Below are 21,502 nucleotides of genomic sequence, written 5' to 3'. Positions count from 1 at the left end.
GGGGATTGCTGATCTACCAGGGACACTTCTCTTCTCCATCCCTGTCTCCCACTAAATTTCATGGATGTTTGGCTCTTCCAGTCCTTCCAGCCATCGACCTGCTCCGGGTGGAGTTGTGTCTTATTGGCTGGGGAACTAGGGAGGTTTCGTCTTCTTAAGCTGCTCTGAACCTCTCTTCCGTGTGTGGTTGAATGCATCAGTAGACTCAGTTCACTAAGCCATTTAATTCATGGAATACCACTTCTTAAGAAACCAGGCCACGCCCTTTAAAGTTACAGATATCAGCTTGTCACCCTCAGAGGTTCGGTGGCCTGGTGAAGGTCGTGCAGTTTATGGAAGAGCTCTGGAACCCGGGTCCAGTTTTGGAATTGCTCCCTCCATTCCTGTTCGAACACAGAAGACACTAATAGATTTCATTTTGAGGTGGAACATTAACTGTTCATTTTGCTCTTTGATCAGAGCTATCCCGCCTTTATGCTGAATTCCTAGAAGGTGGCACAAAGCCAGGCAGGATCCCCAGAGGGCACTGTGAGTGAAGAAGGAAAGAGGAACAGGACAGGAACTGATTGGCCCATCGTGAACTGGGCCTGCTTGCCACACGGTGACTGAAGCAGAACCGTTAGTCCCTTGAGCATTAAATTATAAACCCTCGGAAGGTAGGGACACTTTTCATAGTCCAGATATTTAATCAACAAACAGTATTTTGAAGTGGATGAAAGATCGATTGCAGTCAATTAAAATTCGGAATCTTCAGACTGTGTTTGAAAGCAGTGAGTCGTGGGTAGTTAACGCCAGGCCAGGGAGGACGTTTGGTACGGGTGGGAATCGTTTTAATCTCCAGCTTGCCTCTGGGCCCCCAGGACTCCACTGTGGTGTGTAAGAAGAAGTGCTCCCGGGCCGGTGGCTGCGACAAGGGCGAGGAGGCCTGCTGTGAGGAGTGCCTCCTGCACGTGCCCCCGGAAGACACCAAAGTGTGCAAGTTTGGCAACAAGGTTTTTCGGGTACGTCATGAGCCAGGCTCACGGAAATGACTGTATACACTGAATTGTAAAAAGCTCCAGACAACATGCACATTGGGGTCTTCCATATTGTGCGTGGGTATGTGTATGTATATATATACATGTATGTGTGTTTATAACTGCACTTATTTATAGTATAATATTTATATGTGTCTATATTTAGAATCCAGTACACACAGAGACAGAGAAGCAAGTGTTTGAAAAAGTTTTTCTTGGTCAAATTTTTCTTTGAAAAATGCTTTGTGTTTTTTTTATATATTTTTGCTTTATATTTTAAACTTATAAAAGCATCATTGCCTTTTCCCAATGTGGTCAGCCCGTGGCTGGGGTTGAGCTGAAACTGCCCCCCTGGTGGTGCCGTTGCGGGGCCTTGAATGCCCGGGACCATCTTGGCCAGAGCGGCTCAGCGCCCCTCGCCCGGGTCCTGATGGTCTGCAGCTTGATACGTTCAGGACGTTTTTATGATGCTGCTTTTCAAAGAGGGATTTTCTCCTTCGGGAGATGGTCAGGTGAGGATGCTCGTGGTGCACGTGGCCAGCACCGCAGTGAGCAGAGGTGAGAGAGCGCTGCCCCGGCCAAGCCAACGGGCTGTTTGCTGGCCACGTGCTCCCCATCACAGGTATTTTACACTGTCTCCTGACGGCCGAGTAGCAAGCTGTGCAGTGGCCAGTTACTTAATTTATTTATTTTTAATCCTCCCCAACGGTGTGCTTACTGATGTGTGTGTGCGTGCGTGTGTGTGTGTGTGTGTGTGTGAGAGAGAGAGAGAGAGAGAGAGACAGAAAACATTGATGTGAGAGAGAAACATTGATCGATTGTCTCCCATCCCTCCCATACTACTAGGAATTGAACCTCCAACCTGGGCATGGGCCCTGACTGGGAATGGAGCCCACGGCCTTCTGGTGTACAGGAGGATGCTCCAACCCACTGAGCCACACCCACAGGGCTGTGCAGCGACCATTTAAATATCAGGATGAAGATGGTTGACTTTGTCCGAAGTCCTTCCCATCTTGTCCTTGTTCCCCAGGGGTGGAGGAGTCCCTCTGTTTCCGAAGGTCTTTTCGTGATCCCCCTGAGAACTGAGACCCCCAGAACCAAGCAGATGGGGAGCTCCTCTGGCAGGCTGCACTGAGCCTGGCCTCCTGTTACACTGCGGGATCGCAGGGGAGCCCTGGTTCTTAGGGAATCAAGAAGATACGGCATGTCGTGCCTGAGGGAAGGGGTCTTATGCGTGTAGTACTGGCACCAGGCGCCCAGAGCTCTCAGGTCCTCTCTGCACGCAGTCACCCCGCCCCGGAGCCCCCGACGCAGCCAACTCCCCCTCGTGATGGTGCTGTGTGCCAAGTGCTTTCCAGGCCCCTCCTGACGAGGTTCCTTTATGTGAACTGAGGCAGGAATCCCTGACGGGTCATCCTGGAAATGGAGGCCCAGGAACATGCTCACAGTCTGGAATAGTCAGAGGCCCTTAGACAGATTCAGTCGGGTCTTCCTCTCGCGAGAAGTAAAGGCACTGGAGAGTAGGCAGTTCTTGAAACAGCTCCAAAGAGCGAGAAGGGAGAGGAAGAGGTGCAGTCAACCTCGCAGACCTGAGCTGGTGTCTCTGTTTTTAACAACATTTGCTGCTGAGACCCTCAGGAAGGAGTCCTGGTTTGTTTTCAGGCCCAGCTTGATTGCCTGCAATCTCTTTTCCCAAAAGCAAGGGTGCCCATCCCTGCCTGTTCTCCGGAGGCACGGGGGTTCCTGTGGCCGGGCACTTGGCAATGGCGGGTCATAAGTCCAGTGAGCCCAAGCAATTCCTCAAGCAGCGAGAAAATGTGTCCCCGAGTGCTTCCCAGCTTGTGGGGAACAGAGCGCCTGTCAGGCAGGGACACGCATGAGTGGCTCCCAGCGTTTGGACAGACCCCTCGCTTTCAGATGGCTTCCCGGCCAGGTGTCTGCCTGGGAAGTGTGAGTCGTTTGAATTAGCCTCTGTCCTTGTCATGTTTGTGCCCAATGTGGTCCAGAACCATGTCCCATCTGGGAATAAACTAACCACCTGCGGACATGTCAATTAATGGCTGGTGCCTGGCTCAGCTTTGAACATATCCGTCTCATCAAATGGGAAAAATGAGACCTTTGTTATGATATCATGTATGAAATTCCTGTTTGTCTCCTAGTGCAGGAGGAGCAAGATGCAAATAGGACTTACCTGCCCAAGAATTCTTTTTATATCCTGGATAGGAACACACCCACACACGCACACACAGAGACACACACACGCACACGCACACACAGGGACACACATAGGCGCACACGCGTGCGCCTACCCCTTAAATCTGATCTTACATTAAACCAGGTAGGTGCAATAGATACCTCAGAGTTGTGTAATCTAATGATGGCATCCATCACTCATTAAGAAAGGCTTCCCGTGACAGAGTCCAGCCTGCTGGTGTAGCTCCCCACAGCACCCCCTGATGGTAGAACCCTGTGCTCTCTCCCCCAGGACGGAGAGATGTGGTCCTCCGTGAACTGCACCATCTGTGCGTGTGTGAAAGGCAAGGCCGAGTGTCGCAAGAAGCAGTGCGCCCCCATCAGCAGCTGCCCGCAGGTACGTGTGGGGTGCAGGCTCAGGTGCCTTTACCAGGATTGGGGAGCATCCAGTGTGTGGCAAGTCCCCTGGGCACCGAACCCCGTTCCCCTGAAACGTCCAAGTGCGCATAGAGCCCCCTGCCCCTTGCAAAGCGCCCTCTGAGGGCCCCTCCGCAGCCCCCCGGAGTCTAGCCTTGCATGGAGACAGCTCCCACCTTGCTCTCGTCTCCGCGCTCCTCTCTTAGTGACTCTGCCCAGGTCTGTGCTTTCATGTCTCCAGCGCCTGTTGGTCTGCTCCCTGGTCTCTCTGCCCGGGTTTTCTGTCGAGTATCAGCAGCGCCCTTTGCGTTCTCCTCCTTTCTCTCTCTCTCCTCAGATCAGAGTCCCTCCCCATAGTCATTCAAGCCACATGTGGTTGTTTCTCAATAAATTTCCCAAGGGTTTTCTCCTACCTAGCAGCACCCCCCCCCCCCCCGGCTCTGCTCCCCTCTGAGGTTTTCCCTCTCGAACCCTGGCTTCCATTGTAGCCCCGAATGGAAATTGCGTCCTGGTGGAAATATCTCTTTTCAGAAGCCCGAGGTTCCCACTCGCTGAATAAAGTGCCCATTATCTTCTAAAACTTGCGTTCAGTGAATTCGCCTCAGCAACTTGAAACCCATGCATTTTGGGAAAATGTCAAACCTATTCAATACCTTGCAGTGAATGAAAAAAATACATGCACGGATCCAGGGCCTGTCCTCCCTCCTCTGGTATCGACAGCCTTTCAATTCGTCCACATCTGTGGTTATTGTAAACAGCAAGGCGCTGCTTTTGCTTGACTACCAAACGCAGCATGAGAAACAACAGCTGCTGCTATTGCACAACCGAATAAAGGGGGAGAAAAAAGCGAGAGAAAAAAAACCACCTAAAAAACCCTAATTAGTCTTGCTTTAAAAAGCCTCGGACATAAAACCGAAAACCTCCCATAAAAAAGAAGAAGGGAGATCCAGTCCACGGACTTGAACACGGTCTGCTTATAAATATTCATTGGAGAATAAGATCACTTCTCCGCCAGTCCTGGGGGAACCCTGGCTGCTAATGACCGCTTGCAGCACATGTTAGTAATAACGGGCTTCCTATTCCAGAGACAAAATCAGGGCGCCGTGCCAACCTAGTGGCTCCAGTAACAAGCTCCATGGGCCGTGGTGAGAGTCCGGCTTCATGGGGTCCTGCCGCCGTGGCGGGGTTGCTGGTTTTCATCGTCCTCCTGCTGTGGGGAGGTCAATGCTTTTTATGTCACCGGCAGCATCTCGTTAGCCTTTCTTCTTGGCGGGCCATGTTTGGGCCAGGGGCATCCATGCCTCCAAATACAGGCCTTTCCCTGGCTCCCTCCTCCTCGGCTTGTCAAAGCTTGTAGTGCCCAGCTCCTGTCTCGGGGGCCGCCTTCATGTTTCTAGGCATCTTTCCAACCATTCCTCCAGCGCACACTCTCCCTCCTCCGTGGCCAGCACAGGACTTTGGGAGAAAACTTAGTTCTACCATGGAAATCCTGTTGAACACTTCCTTCCCCTCCCCTGTGTTGCCTGGAGAGATAAAAACACTCCAAGGAATGGTCCCACGTCCCCTACTCTGTCCTGGCCGGGCACTGCGCATCTCTTTCCCCAGAAGTGTGGGTGCCTTGTTGAAGGAGGATCTTAAGGTTGGATTCCTTGTCCACCCTCCCTGGCAACTCCCCAGAGGCAAAGGACTACCTTTCGTGAGAAGGGCTATGAGGGTTCCAGTGGGGACAGGGCTGTGGTGACACCATCATCTCACCATCACTCACATGGACTGAGACTTTCTCTGCAGTCGCAGGGCTGACCCTATTTAATGCTGAGACCACCCCTCCGAATGGTTGTCATTACTGCACCCTTCTTACTGCTGAGGTGGTAGCATGCCTGGAGTGCCACAGCCAGGAGCCCCAACCTCATAGCTCGTGCTTGAGTTATCCCCCCTAGTTTAGTAATATGACCAGCCCCACTTCCGTTGTCTAAAGAAGTTGATGGCAGTTCTGCCAACATGCAGGTGTAGGGGATCACATCGCCATGTGTTGTTGGGGGCTTTGGATGTAGACAGCTCTGCTCTATTCGGATAGAGCCCCTCACTCCTCCTTCTGGGGTCGGCATGCCATTGGCCAGAGCAAAGCACATTTGGTTTTGTCCTCAACTGCTTTCAGTCCGAGAAACCCAAGGAGACCTGGCTGCCCAATAGAAACAGAAGAGAGAGCTCTAGGCAATGAACGCATGACGTGATGCCCCACTCCATGGAATGGCTGAATGAGACTGAGTTTTAAGTCTTATTCAAAGTTCATCATGGCCCTTATGCAATTTAGGTCTAGCTCAGTGAGTTTCAGTTGGTGTGCTGTGACCCACTGGTGTGCCGAGACATACTGGTGTGCCACAAGAATTTCTTAAACGTGCCATACCTATTAGATTGCCAAATAAAAAAATGACAACAACCAAAACAACAATAGCCATCTGGTGTGAATAAGTCAAAATTATACCTATTTTTTTTTTTTTTTTTTGTCAGATTGGCAAAACATGCTATATATTTTTTGGTGTGCTGTAGAATTTTAATAATTTATGGATGCCATGAGATAAAAAAGGTTGGGAATCACTGAGCTAGCTGATGGGAAAATGAATTTGACATGGTCCTGGTTCTTCGATTGCTAACTAGCATATTTTGAATCAGTATGATTTTCTCTAGGTCCTAAATCTGTTCTTGATGCCACTGACCAGTAGTGAATGAGTGGGTGGACCTTATATTAACTGTGTGGCCCTGACATAGGCCTTAGGACACCTCGCTGTGGCCTCTGTTGCTTAGTTTCCTATAAAAAGGCCTAGGGACACCTACATTTAGAGGGTCATTGTGAAGTTTAAATGAGATAAAGTATGAAGAATGCACAGCACTCGTGTATAGCAGGTGCCCAATGAATATTACCTCCTCTTAGAGATAAAGGATGGAAGAGGATAAAAAGCTGGGGTGCCAAGCAGCTGGCCTTTAGGGTTACACAAAATTAGGTTTGATTTTGGGTTCTACCACTGTTGCATTGCATAACATCAATCTCTTCACCTATAAAAAGGGAGATACTTAGCTCCTAAGGTTATTGTTCATCTTCATAAGGATAATTATAATAATATATACTTTATTAAATAAATCTTAAATGCTTTAAGTATTAGGTTATTAAATCCTTATAACTAACCTGAGGTTGGATAGCTTATGGAAAATATCACAAAGGGTGTTTGTTAGCAACGTGCTCTGTAGATGTTCATCTTTCCCACATTTCTTTTTCCCTTTGAGTCCCCTTAAGTCGGAGATAAGGCAATGCCATTTGCTGATCGGGGCCCTGAGAATAGGTGTCCTCCTTGAAACGCCATGCACTAAAAAAAGGGGGAGAAATGAATTTTCGGAAATTACACGGTGTTTCCAGAAAGGTAATGGAAAATTACTCAGCATTTCCCAACTCTCAGCCTCATTGGCTTCGACTGCAAAGCAGTTTCTGAAAGAAGAAATGTGACTGAACTTGATCTGTAACACAGATACTGTCCGGATCCGTAGACCCCCACTTGGCTTATTGTTTGGGCCCCTCCCGGAAGCCAAACAGAACAGAGGCCTCACATGGGTTGGTGGGTTGACAGCCGATGCCTATTTTTATGTGTGTGCTCTCGTTTACAGAGGGCTAAATTCGGGTGTCGGTGAAAAGGTTGGATCCAGACAGTCTCATCTCCTCTCTGTGTGAGAGGGATCCCACCAATGAGTCCTTTGATATTCTGTTTCCCGGCGGATAAAAACAGCACAGCTTTCTGAAAGGCTTTGCCTGGCCTGAGACCCTGACACTTGAAACTTCATTTTCACCGTCATCATCGCCATCCGGGCACTGAGTTCAGATATAACTCGGACTGATTTCATTGGTTTGTCTGGTATTAGAGTTAAAAAAAAAAGTCCTCAGCAGACTCTGTTTCTTAGCATTAAACTCTTGTTTGTTTTTCTTTTGATTAGGGTAAAATTCTCAACCGAAAAGGATGCTGCCCTATTTGCACTGAAAGTAAGTTTATTCCGTTGGAAACGTGCTGTTACTGTTTATTTTGGTTTTATATGCGGCAAGAAAAGCGGTGGTGTGAGTTTTCTGCACATATTGTTCCTATTGGTATAGGCTGGGGTCCTCCCGCTTCCCTGCAAACACTTTGTCAATTACCATCCCCTCCCAGAAGCACAACTGGAATGTGTTGCTATGGGAAATTTGGGAGATGAATGGTCTGATGAGGTCTTAAGAAGGACCGGATAACTCTGAGCAGTTTAACTGCTCATCGCATTTGCAGTCCTAGTGGCTAAGGTGGCATCCAGTAAAACCAAACAGTGTGCATCATTGAGGAGGGAAGTTCCTTCCATCACTATAAAGCCAAGCAGCTGTGCGTACTTCCACCTCCCTCACCCCCACGCTCAGCTCTTCACCGTTTCACCTGGGCACATCCAAGGATAAAACAAGAGGCCTCTGGTCTGGTGATGGTTTGGCCATCCTAGTATTTTTTTAAAAAATAATTTCAGATAGGAAGGGAGAGGGAAAGAGAGATAAAAACATCAATGATGAGAGAGAATCGCTGATTGGCTGCCTCCTGCACACCCCCTATTGGGGATCAAGCCCGAAACCTGGGCCTGTGCCTTAACTAGGAATCCAACCTGTGAGCTCCTGGTTCATAGGTCGATGCTCAACCACTGAGCCATGCCAGCCAGGCCTTCCTGGTATTTTTAACTGAATTCTAACATGGCCCATTCTCAGCACCATCTAAGGCTGCATTACTAACCGCACAGACCAAACTTAGCAACGGTCTGATGTCCTCCCCACGTGCAGACAGCTGCCTGGATCTATTAGCAAATTTAGTGTCTTCCTCAAATTCATACGGAGTTGAGACAGCTCTCTGAAGGGTTTCATTGAAAGAGGAGAATTAGTCATGTCACCATCAAATTAGTTTCCAAGTATGAAAAGCAGAATTAACAAAGCCATGACATCTATTAGAAAGTATTTTATGAGCCGGTCGGGCTGAGAGAAATGGGCTCTGTGGATGGCTGAAAGCAGTTTTCATGTGGGAACAGGTTTGTTTATTCCACTTGTCTAAAATATTTTGGACAATAGATACAGAGACTTTTCAATATCATAGTATATTATATGTAATATATACATATATATACACATGTCATGGAGTTTTGAGATGGAGAGCTATTAAATACTTATGCATTATACATTGGATAAAAGTACTGATTGAATCAATGAACATTAAATTATAGATTTAACAAAATAACATTTTTTTAAAAGTACATAAAATAACTCAAAGGAGGCCAACAAAATATGACTAATAGATCCCCAAAATTAATGCAGAAAGAATTAGCTAAGATTAGCACACCAGTTAATTTCTTAACACATGTGGAAGCTATTATACTTCACCCTCCCCCCAGGAGCCCTCTGAGGGAACTTTGTTTACAGGTGGTTTGGGGGCTGCCTCCAGCTCAGGTCCTTTCTGGGTGAGCAGAGTGGAGTCTAAGCGGATGGTTTTCTCCGTATCCATGTCAATGCGTTGTTTGCATTTCCCTAGAGAGAATCTCCTAGTTGAAGGCGAGGCGGACTTCAAAGGAGCCCCTCGGATTTTTCTAGCGAACCTTTCAGTTTGCGTGAGCGCAGATAGGTTGCATATGCCCATCGCACCACTTAGCAAAAACACATGGCCGGTCTGTAACAGCCAGGGTATGGAATAACCCGGCTTTATCCTACAAGAGTCAGGGTAGTGATTACTGGGAGAGCTAGAGAAAAGCTGCATCTCATTACTGCTTTATCCGTGATGCGTTAACCTTTCCATATTTAGCTGGGTTAGCCTTTCTATATTTAGGATCTGTGTGACTTATCAGAATAAAAGAAAGGAGAGAACTAGAAGGATGGGCATGACAAAATCAAACCAAGGTTCCAAGCAGTCGTGTTAAATATTGCGTGAAGCCTGTGAAGGAGCCCATGACCTCTGTCCCTGAGAGAGGCAGTTGGCACGAGGGAAAGCCACCCAGCTGGAGGGCACCCGGGAGACATGAACTCCGTGCACCTGCATCCGGCAGGGCAGTGCTGGGGGAGGGGGGGGGGTGGGGGGGGGCGGGAGGCATGTGGTTCTCGGTCCAGCTCTCTATGACATCATCAGATGCCTATTTCTCAGCTTCCTTCGGCGCTTCCATCTGTTTACTCTCTTGCTGTCCAGCAGTTCTCCCACCAGGGCTGCAAAACACATCCTATTGGGCGAAGTTTACTTGCTCAGATGGCGTTAAGAGGCGGGTGACTCCCACCTTTTGTAAGCACGAGCGCATCCAGGTGGACTTGTTCTGGTGTCCTCCAGCTGTGGCCAGAGGCCTCCTGTTTTGAAATTCGTTTGTCATTATAACCAGGGTCCAGAAGAAACCTTCAGGCTTTTTTCCTCCTCCATCCGTTTGGAAAGCTCCTCTGATATGTGGGTTTCTAGAGCAAACGCCCTAGAGGCTGAAGTGAAAACTAAGGCTAGTGTTTTCTGAAACCAGAAAATGGTTTTATTCCAACAAAATCACATGTATACGTACCCCATTAGCTACTACAGGATTTTCAACCTCGCTATTCCTGATAGGTCGGCCAGATACTTCTCAGTTGTGGGCCTGGCCTGTGCCTTGTAGGATGTTCAGCAGCAACTCTGGTCTCTACCAACAAGATGTGGGAGCAGTCCTGTCCCCAATGCTGTGACAATCAACAGCATCCCCAGATGTTGCCAAAGGTCCCCTAGGGAGCAACATCGCCCCTGGCTGAGAGCCATTGATATTCCAAACGGGTAACAGCAGAGGTGAGTGTGGAAAGAAACACCTGCCATACTAGCAACAGTAACTCCCTCTCAACTCGCAGTGATTACGTGAGATCAGCGAGTGAGGCGAGGGTGTCCTGCCAGTGTGAGCCGGGACAGACCAGAAGCCTCCGGATGCAATTGACATGTTCTGGAGTTTCATTGCCTCACCCTAGGAAAAACTATAAAGGCATAATTACACCGTGGGAACAACGTCACCATCTAGTTGCAAGGAAGCTAGACATTAATTTGCAGCCTGCCCCCAGTGGCATGCAGTTTTGACCAGTGAGCTTCCTCCTGGCTTCAGGGTCTACATCTGCCCTCAGTGTTGCGAATCATCTAGTCCGCACGCCTGTCAACTACGTGCAATCCTTTCTTAGGCAGAGGCGGGATAAACGATCCATATATGCACATGCTTAAGTGAGATGGATTATGGCATAGCCTCAGTACTGGATTATCTGCACTAGGTAGAGGTGTGTCAGGCACCTGCTGTCAGCAGGGGTGACATTGCACTGTTTAAAACCCCACAGAATTCCTATTCCCGCCCTCTGGCTGCGCCGGCCTGTCTTGCTAGTGCTGGGCGCTGTTCAAGCCTCTGAAAGGAACAGGAAAGGGGACAGGAAGTCGAGGTAGAACATTTCACAAGCTTCTCTCTGCAATAGTCAAAGGTAGTGGTTAACTTAGAATTCAGTAGGTAGGAAGCTGCAACTGAGGCACTAACTGGTTGACCTCCCCAGATTAGGGTAGGCTTTGTAGGATTGGTCTGAGAGGGCAATGATGATGCTATTTAAAAACAACAAAAAAAGAGTCCTCTTAAAATCAGACCCAAAGGAAATATGAAAAGCATCGTTGGATTCTACTAACACAGGAATTCTCCCTTTCTCCTTTCCCAACGCAAAAGAGTTACCATGGGTTTGGATGATTTATTAAAAATAAAATACTGAAAATGAGCTGAGCAAACTTTAGGACGCTTTTGTACATGTGCTGTTTCTTGCCAACGTATGAGCTGTAGCCAAAAGTGAGTCCCGCTGTGCCTGGACCCGAGTCATGGGACTGAGGGTGAGGTGCCACAAAGGCCACTGTCCCTTGTGCCTCTAGCTCTTGGTTTATGTGAGACTAGAGGCCCAGTGCACAAAAATTTGTGTACTTGGGGTGGGGGGATGGGTCCCTCAGCCCAGCCTGTGCCCTCTCGCAGTCTGGGACCCCTCAGGGGATGACCACTTGCTGGCTTAGGCCTGCTCCCCAGGGGATTGGGCCTAAGATGGCAATCAGACATCCCTCTGGCAGCCTGGCAGCCCTTGGAGGATGTCCACTTGCCAGCGGGGAGCAGACCTAAGCTGCAGTCAGACATCCTTAGCGCTGCTGAGGAGGCAGGAGAGGCTCCCACCACCACCGCTGTGCTGGCAGCCGTCAGCCTGGCTTGTGGCTGAGCAGAGCTCCTCCCATGTGAGAGCACACTGACCACCAGAGGGCAGCTCCTGCATTGAGCGTCTGCCCCCTGGTGGTCAGTGTGTGTCATAGTGACCAGTCATTCCCAGTCTTTCTGCTGCTAGGGTCAGTTTGCATATTACCCTTTTACTATATACGTTAGAGGCCTGGTGCATGGGTGGGGACCAGCTGGTTTGCCCTGAAGGGTGTCCCGGATCAGGGTGGGGGTCCTGCTTGGGTGCCTGACCAGCCTGGGTGAGGGGCTGATGGCTGTTTGCAGCTGGTCACACCCCCTTCAGGGTGGGGGTCCCCACTGGGGTGCCTGGCCAGCCTGGATGAGGGGCTGATGGCTGTTTTCAGGCTGGCCACACCCCCTTTAGGGTGGGGGTCCCCACTGGGGTGCCTGGCCAGTCTGGGTGAGGGGCTGAGGGCCGTTTTTAGGCTGCCAGGCAACTGAAGCTCCCAGCTTCTCCTTTTTGTCTTTTTCTCTTTTTTTATTCTGGGATTTATTTATCTTCTATAATTGAAACATTGTTGCCATCATGGGCGCTCCCAGCTCTGAAGTCCTGGCCGGCTGAAAGCAGGTACCTGGGGATTGTTTAGCTTCTATAATTGGAACATTGTTGCTTCCAGAGCTCAGAGCCGGGCCGCGGCAGGCCGGGAACCTTGGCTTCCTCCATCACTGGAGCAAGCAAGCTTCCTGCTCGCTTCAGCTGCGTGGCTGCCGGCCGCCATCTTTCTTGGACGTTAATTTGCATATTGCCCTGATTAGCCAATGGGAAGCGTATCGGAGGTACAGTTAATTACCCTTTTTGTCTTTTATTAGATAGGATTATCTTACTGTGTGTCGGCAAACTGGGTGGAATCTTGACCCGACCACCCAACAGAGACCTGAAGCAGATAAATTCTTTGCTGGCAGGATATCTGTTTTCAGACATAGAAATTATACTTAGAAGCAAACTTTTCACTGATAAGAGAGGTGTGCGTGCGTGTGTGTGTGTGTGTGTGTGTGTGGGTGGGTGGAGAGAGAGAGAGAGAGAGAGAGAGAGAGAGAGAGAGAGAGAGATGATGGAGGGGAGGGAGAGAGAGAATGAGAAAGAATTTAATCTCAACCATCTACAAGACCAGAGGCAGCCAATGACACCCACCATGGATGCCCAGCCCCAGGTCTCCTAGGTGCATGAAGCTGTGCCTGTAGCTGTAATAGTCCCAACCATTAGACTCCCAACCCAAAAGGAAAGTTCACGGTTACATAACACGGGGGTGGGCAGGGCTACACTGAGCACAGATGTGCGTTTAATTGAACTAACCTCAACAACACGTCCCACAAGTAACAGGAAATATCAGATTCCAGCAACTCGGGGTGCAAAGAGGCTCACAGTTGCCAGGTGACCTCCTTAAACCCCCCAAGGGTTAGTTTCCAGCTGTGTGCAGTCCAGTGAGCTTGCTGTGCGGAGGGCCCCCGCCTGCTCCACGCACCCACCTGGAAGCGCCCTGGCTGGTTTTGGCACATCTTACTGAAGCCTCTGGCACGGCTGCCGCTATCACCAATTAAAGAGTAGCTGCAGGAGGGGGATTGCAACAACAATTTAATGAAACAGCGACCTTGGGGCCCATTTTATGAGAAATCTCCCCTGACAGAAGTTCTGCAAATTAGTCATTCTGTGTGTGAGCATGGTTTCTGGCCTCCGAGACTGTAAGCAGCTCCAGGTCCCTTAACACCAAGAGTCTGTCCTTAACTCAGGGAAGCAAGGAAATTTGAAACCGGAGCTCAAGATGCTTGTAGAATAAACATGTGTGGTGTGGACCCCAGCCCTGCCAAGGAGGTGTTAAGCTCAGTGGCCACTGAACTTTCTGCATGAGCACCTGGGGCTGGGGTTGTCACTGCTCCTGAGGCCCAACCAGCAGACAGGGTGGCAAATGAAACCCAACTGTCCCACATGTGGCGGCTAGGAAACCCCACATGGGCAGGACCATTGGAGGGAAGAGGAGGAAATCTGTTTGTTTTATACGCTGTTCTGTCCTAAGGGATATTTTTACTTTAAATTTTCTGGGGCTGTGAATTGGTGCAAAGTTGAAGGAGGAGCCTCAAGTAATTAAGGGTCATCATTTTTGATAATAAATGTTTTTATTGATTCAGAGGGGGGGGGGAGAGGGAGAGGGGGAGAGAGAGGGAGAGAACATTGATGAGAGAGAAACATCGATCGGATCGGCTGCCTCCTATATGTCCCTTACTGGGGATCAAACTTGAAACCTGGGCATGTTCCTGACCAGAAATAGAACTGGCAACCTCCTGGTCCATAGGCTGACCCTCAACCAACTGAGCCATACTGGTGGGGCAATGGTCATCTTCTATCCACCGCCTACTGTTGGTCCCCACAGTGTGATAGTACTCCATCAGTTCTGACTGTTTAGTTAACAGTCATCATCATTTTCATCAAATAACAACAATGGCAATAACAGCAGTAGCAGCAGCAGCAGGAGGTAATATTTACTCAGCATCTGCTACATGTCGGGACCCTGACATGGACTATCTCATTTGATCCTCCTTAATTCCCTCAGCCATCTTATGGTCGAGGAAGCTTAGTGGTTCAGAGGGATGCCCAAGGCGAGTGTGGAGCCTGGATTCCCATAAGGAAGTCTGGCCCCAGGGCCTGGGCTGGACTTCCTCCCACTGACTTCTAGGTCATTGTGTTCAGTGTGATGACAGTTGCAGTTAGGAAGGAAAGACAAGGTCTGCGGGGCTTCAGGACTGGTGAGGATGGGAGACAGGAGAAGGACATTAGGAAAAGTTTCCCTACTACAGTGCCCAGGCTGTCATCTGCCCAGTGACACCTCCACCTTCTCAAGTTCACGTGTAGAGCAGTGATGGTTGGTCTCCTGGGCACTTACCCACATGTCGAACTGGCTTGGTTGTCCATGTCCACTCATTTTTCCAGGTTTTTTTTCTCTCCTGGTAACTCAGGGTGAGACATTTCCAGTGATAAGTGATGATCTCCTCCAGTCTTTTTATTTACAACATTAAAATATACACAGTTTTAAACTGAAATTAATTGTGTGTAATTTCCATCAGGAATGAGAAAAAGCAAAGTTGTTATGTCACTCAAGTTCATCAGCATTTAGCACCATGGGAGTGTATGAATGAACAGACTTTAATGAGTCAACCCTCCCACTTCCTAGATGAGGACAGGGAGGCTCACATTCACTGTAGAATTAACTGGGCATACTGGGATAAGAATCTGCTGTTTTTATTTTACCTGCTTAGGTTAGTATTTATTCAGACCTCTGCTTGGGAAAGTTATTTTTTCGTATACAGTAGATGGGCCATTATCAAATCTTTCAAATACAAGTGATTTTCTTGCCTAATTTTTGTACATAAAGAGATCTATAAATTCATTATTAGATACCTGGTGCATTTTGGGCAAGGCCGCTATCTTGAATCTTAAGAAAGACTCAGGAACCCAGTTTTGTTTTGTTTTTTTAATATATTTTATTGATTTTTTTACAGAGAGGAAGAGAGAGGGATAGAGAGTTAGAAACGTCGATCAGCTGCTTCCTGCACACCTCCTACTGGGGATGTACCTGCAACCAAGGTATATGCCCTTGACTGGAATTGAACCTGGGACCTTTTAGTCCACAGGCTGACAGTCTATCCACTGAGCCAAACCGGTTTGGGCAGGAACCCAGTTTTGACTGAAAGAGCTGGTGACTAAAACCCCTGAAGCAAGTTCCACCTAAAATACTAGTACAGTGAAGAGAGAACATACAGTAAGGACACAAATCCCAAACTCTGACACTGAGAAGCACATTGTGTGGGAAATACATCCCCATATTATCTTACCTAATAATAGACATACATGTAAATTGACCGTCCCTCCGCTATGCTCACCAGCCAATCAGATTATGCAAATTAACCCAACAAAGATGGCGGTTAATTTGCATATGTAGGTGCATAGTGGCGGAGCGAAGACTGAAGGCTCTGGCCGGAGTGGCGGCCTAGGTCCCGGGTGCTGGAGGAAAACTGGTGCCGGCAGCCAGGGGAAGGGAAGGCATATTGCACGAATCTCTTCGTGCAACAGGCCTCTAGTGTATAATAATTGCCCTTGACTGTATGCTGGGCTGAGGCAGGTTTATTCTTCTCTGGAGGTCACATCTACGAGCAAAGCTTAGCACAACAATTGCTACTTCTGCTGGCACGCCATTGCTCCTAGTGCCAGCACAGATTTATGACTGGGAGGTCTGTGTCAGGCCATGTGATAAACACTCTCTGTGCATCTGTCAGTTACTCCCCACGGTGATCCATGAAGTACAAACTATTGTTATCCCCATCGTACAAAGGAGGGTCTGAGGTCTGAGAAATTAAACCAGGCAATCTCCTGGCCCAGGAGACTCCGGAGCCCACACCTTCAAGCACTGTTCTATGTCCTCCATGGACTGCACTTTTATTCGTTTTGAAGGTCTGCCTTCAAAGATATATGAAGTTTGCCAATGTCTTTTCTCTCTCCATGACTGGAGACTATTTGAAAGCAGTTGTATTTGCTCACCTTTTAAAGCTATCGATGCTCATGAGGTCACTTAACCTCTTCAGGCTCTTGGGTTACAACACTCGAGTTCTAACCTTCCCTGGGAGTTTGGAGAACTGACTCCTGAGTGACACTCCACAGTTCCCTCTGGTGTGAAGTTCAGATTCATGGATGTTATCACTCGTTCTCCTTACCAGGGGCCCCAGCAATACTCCATGTCTCCGCACTGTCCTTTCTTTCTCTTCTTGGTGCTCACATCTCCTGCTTTGATTTTTCGCCCTTTCATCCTATAAGCTCCCAGCTCTGCCTCCCCAGCATCCCTCCCATAGGTACTCTCTCCTTCAGGGTTCAGATGATCTAAACTTCGAGGTCCCTAAGATATGACTTCTTGATAAGATGCTATTTCGGCAGATGTCAGCGCTTAATAATTTTGGAGACCACATTCTTCTTTGAGTACTGCATTTGGACTGTATTCACCATTGCTACCTTGATTCTCCAACTGTTCTGTGTGGGGAGTTGGATGAAGGGTTGAATGGCTGTTTCCAATTCCTGTCTATTGACTGGGTCCTGGCACCCCCATTATCCCAGCTGCACAGGTTGTGAGCCTCTGTGTTATTTCTCATACTTTTGGCATTTCTCTCCCATGTTGCTAATCAGTCATCAAGTCTGTGGATCGGCTCTTTGTCTTGTTTTTCTAATAAATCGTTTTCTTCCCATTTCCACGGCAGTCACACCTTCTTCCTACCGCCAGCAACTAATTTCTGCTTTTTCTCCAACAACCCTTCCCTTCTGCAGAGCCTGTCAGAACCCAAACTTGGCTTCCCTGAGACCCGGCACCAGCTTCCTGCACTGGTCCCTCGCACAGTCTCCCAGCGTTTGTTTTATAAAACGCTGGTGCTGAGGGATAGTCATGAGTAATGTTTTCAAAACAAGACTCTGTGATTAAATACATTCGGGAAGTGCTGGGTCAAGTAAACCGAAATACGTTTTCTTGCTAGAGAATTCTCAGAGCCTTTATTGCGGCGAGCGGGGTAAACTTTCAGGAGGGTGGTGGAGAGGAGGGAGCCTTGGACGTGTTGGAGCTCCAGAGCTTTTGTTTATTTCTACTTATTTTGGCAGAGCCACGGGCAGGATTGATGTCTCAGAGGAAACACGTTAAGAACTGTTGGTCCTTTGGAATATATTTAAACTTCTCGGCTGGCAATTAATCTCAGGCCCATTTATTTAGACAGCGCGGGTTCTCACATCTCTGAAGCAACTCCCCACTCCAGTCAGATTGCTCTCTGGGTCTCCTTGGGCTAGTTGCGAGCTTTTCTGTGTCTGAGACTTATTCACAGTCTTCTTTTGGCCTAGAAGGCTCACTCCATTCTAGCCCCCACTCCGCATCTTATATATGGACTCAAAATGTCAACAAATCTATGTTTACATGTACTTTCCCAGCCTTATTTTAGCCAGCGGCAGATATCTATTTGCTGGATTTGCATAGAGTTTATAAGAATAAATCTAACAATGACTTTTCCCTGAGCATCTATTATGTTCTCGGCATTCTGGCAGTGCTACCCTTATCATTATAACCACCCTTCCAGTAGTTGTTCTTAGACCCATATTATAAGTGAACAAACTGAGGTTTGTAGGTAGTCGGTCCTGGTTTTGTATTCATTACGCAGTAAGACTGGGATTCAAACCCAGGGCCCTTTTCAAAGCAGGGCGTGTTTGCAGAGCTCCAATGTGGTGGAGGTGTGAAGCTCATCTCTTCGGCTGAGGTACACATGTCTCTTCATTGATACATGGCAATTTCTAGTTTAAGGTCAGAGCTTGGATGATGATGAGTGGCAAAAATGCATGTTCTAGAGCAAGTTTGTATTAACACTTAGTGAGTTTCCAGCATTCTGGAAGGTGCCCTAAAGGGCACGGATAAGAAGCTGATGCAGACCCTGAGTTTAGGAACATCTACTGTAGCTGGGTAGATGAACTATAAGTATATTAAATATGAAAACCATGGAATATCGTCTCTAATTAACTTCTAGATAGACATGCTGTAACTGAAGTTCATGCTCTCAGGAGGTTACTGATCAGTCTCAGGACAGGGTGTCTATGAAGCTCTACATTTGAGCAGACATACTTGTGCATTTGTAGGGAAGTGTCCACACACTTCTTCAGACCCCCAAAGAGCTCTGTGATCTCAACTAGTTAACAACAGCTGCACAAGATGCTGTGGTATTGGAAGCGTCAGGTCATGGTAGGGAAGAGACCAGGTTAGACTCTGCCTTGACTGCTATTGGCCAAGTGACCATGGGCATCATGGCAACCTCTCCAAATTCACAACTAAAAAATTAGGGTAATAATATACAACGTGTAGAAAAGCAGTGAGGATTAGAGATGGTGGCGATGGTACCCGGCATAAACTAGTCACTTTAGACTAGTTGCCTTGGTTTTCGCGAAGTTTATTAGTTTCCTATTGCTGCCGTAATAAAGTACCACAAACTAGGCGGCTGAAACAATACACACCTATTATCTTTATTATCTTACAAGTTCTGGAGGCTAGGAGTCTGAAATGGATCTGAATGGGCCAAAGTCAAAGTGTTGGCAGGGCTGCCATCTTCTGGAGGCTGCTGGGCAGAATCTGTTTCTTCCCTGTCTAGCTTCTAGGGGCTGCCCGCATGTCTTAATTTGAGGTCTCCTTCCATCTCCAAAGCCAGCCATGGCGAGTTGAGTCCTCCTCACGCTACCTCGCATGACACTCGCCTGCCTTCCTCTTGCACCTGTAAAAACCCCATGATAGCACTGCTTTGGCTTGGATGATCCAGGACCATCTCCCCATTTCCAGGTCAGCTGGTCAGCATCCTTCATTCCAGTTGCAGCCTTAAGTCCTTGTCCTGAAAGCATTGGTCAGTTAATCAATCGATTAATTAATTAAGCAAAATCCTATATGCTAGTCATTAATACTTACCTATTTTAGGAAGTTCAGTGGGGGCAGTTTATTTTTTTTTCCATTAAAATATATTATTTAATTAATTAGCTCATACATTCAGCTATTATTTATTGATACCTAGTATGTATTGTACCAGGTATTGCTGTGAGTAGTGCAAAGAGGAATCAGAGAGAGAGAGAGAGAGAGAGAGGAGAGAACTCCAATATACAGGGCAACAGGGCAGCATGCCAGCCACGGAGAAATTACATAAAATATACATCAGATCTGATTTATATAGAGTTTAAGTCATTATAACTATAAGCTAGGGTAGAAATTGATGATCATAATCATGCTATGGATTTGGTGGCCATATTTTCAACCCCCAAACTGAAAAACATATGTGTCTCTAGGGTAGAGTATTTGAAATTATGACCATCCCAGAGCCTCAGAGCCATGCGTCAGTCCCACTTAGAGATTTGGAGGGAAGGAAAGTGGGGCATTCATGAAGTTGCAGCTGGAAACTAAAGGACTCTGTGCTGGGTAGTGTCAAGTGTGCGGCAGACATGGGCCACTACAGAGCGAAGGAGGGAGATGGGGAAGGGGGGCACTCAGTTGGGAGGCCTAGGATGTCAGCCGTGGCTTTAGGGGTTAGATTTATCTTAGATTAGATCTTGAAGGTAGGAATGCTTTCCTTTGCTCTTCTGTTTGAAGTTGGTGAGTATCTGGGGTTCTAGAAAATATGTAAAAAGACATTAACATTCTTAACAATATCCCTACTTGACTCTTTCTTTAAATATTGGTTTCAGGTTACCTACTAAATATTAGTTTCGGCTTTTTAAAAAATTAGATTTTATATGTAGATGTGTAACTCTACCTGGTGGATTATAGATTGGTGGAAAGAGAGCCACAATCCCTTTCTTGCCACATTCACACAGTAAAGTTAAATTAAGTTCTTGTAAGAAGTCAAGGATGTAAAACTTGTAGGGATGCACATGATCCTTGGCGGGGCATCTGTTTGCCCTCCGGTCCCCAGGTGACACCTGAGCTAGTCCAGAGCATAGAAAAGTCCAGGTCACACACAGCCTGTTTAGGAGGAGCCGAGACCCATAACATGGGGTCTGTGTTAAGATCAGTGTTTCCTATCCCACCCTTTCCTGGTCCTTGACTCAAACTTAACATCATTGTGACAACTCTTCCCCATCTGGGCTTCCCAGGAGCCCCTGCATGACCCAGGGACCCTGGAGTCCGACACGGCCAGTGTCCCTGCAATTTGTGTGAGGAAAGCTGAAAGCCTTTCTTTTTTTATTTTATTTTTATTTTTAATTTGATAGATTTTCTTGTGGTTAGAACACTTCTCTGGAAATGTACTGATCCGTGGTGGTGTGTGATAGGATGAGTTGGAGAGAATTTTCTCTTTGCAGAAGTAATGGACGGACAATGAAAATCACTTTCTATGTTTTCAAAGTGATTTTAATGACTGGGGAAATCTTGTGACATGTTCAGTGAAGAGGAAGTAAAATTTTGAGTACAGGATATTCTTAACTATGTTAAAATACACAAACACACACTCCCCCCTCCCCCGCCCCCAATTATAAACAGTGGTTATTTCTTGATGGCAGAACCATGAGTGATAGGTTTTTTTTCTTCCTTATGCTTTTCTGTTATTTTGTTTGTTTGTTTGTTTGTTTGTTTTTTATGTGTTTTGGGGGAAGAGGTTTGGAGTCTACTCAGTTTCTCTTATTTTCTTCCTCCATATCATGGAGTTGTATAATTTCCCCTTAATTTTCTTTGATGGATGTTTTGAGAATAATCACTACTCTCGGAAGGCATTTCATTAGAATAAATATGCCCAGGACAGAAATAAATGTACTTGATGACGTTAAAGCAAAGCATTGGAATGATGTTTTCAGAAGTAGTTGATTTCTTAATTCTCATAGCAATCTTATTAAAGTATCTAACAGCAAAGTAATATGTTTTAATCTAATGTTTTTAATTTTTTAAAGCAAATATTCTTATTCCAAAAGTGTACATAGTCATTTTAAATCATGAATGTAAATGTATAAAATAATCAAAATACACATAAGTGAGAAAGGAAAATAAATGTCACCCATAATTCCATAACCTAAGAGAAAAAATGACACTGTTCATATTCAGATTTATATGCTTCTAATCTTTTTTCCCCTTTGCCTAGACCCTTGT

The 21,502-nt window shown here is 47.1% G+C and overlaps 1 protein-coding gene across 2 annotated transcripts in view; it reads left to right on the top strand.

Moving 5' to 3' along the window:
• The window catches only part of BMPER (BMP binding endothelial regulator), a 206,359-nt gene that overhangs the window by 113,063 nt on the left and 71,794 nt on the right, over positions 1-21,502 (top strand). For both annotated transcript variants that reach the window (XM_036327350.1, XM_036327349.1), the window contains exons 9-11: positions 861-1,001; positions 3,502-3,606; positions 7,605-7,650. In XM_036327350.1, the coding sequence (XP_036183243.1) occupies positions 861-1,001; positions 3,502-3,606; positions 7,605-7,650 (292 nt within the window). The remainder of the gene's footprint in view (positions 1-860; positions 1,002-3,501; positions 3,607-7,604; positions 7,651-21,502) is intronic.

Source organism: Myotis myotis, unplaced genomic scaffold, assembly GCF_014108235.1.
Source record: "Myotis myotis isolate mMyoMyo1 unplaced genomic scaffold, mMyoMyo1.p scaffold_m19_p_11, whole genome shotgun sequence".
NCBI lineage: Eukaryota > Metazoa > Chordata > Mammalia > Chiroptera > Vespertilionidae > Myotis > Myotis myotis.
The sequence above is the reverse complement of the archived record's forward strand: the minus strand, read 5'-3'. Positions and strand labels throughout refer to the sequence as shown.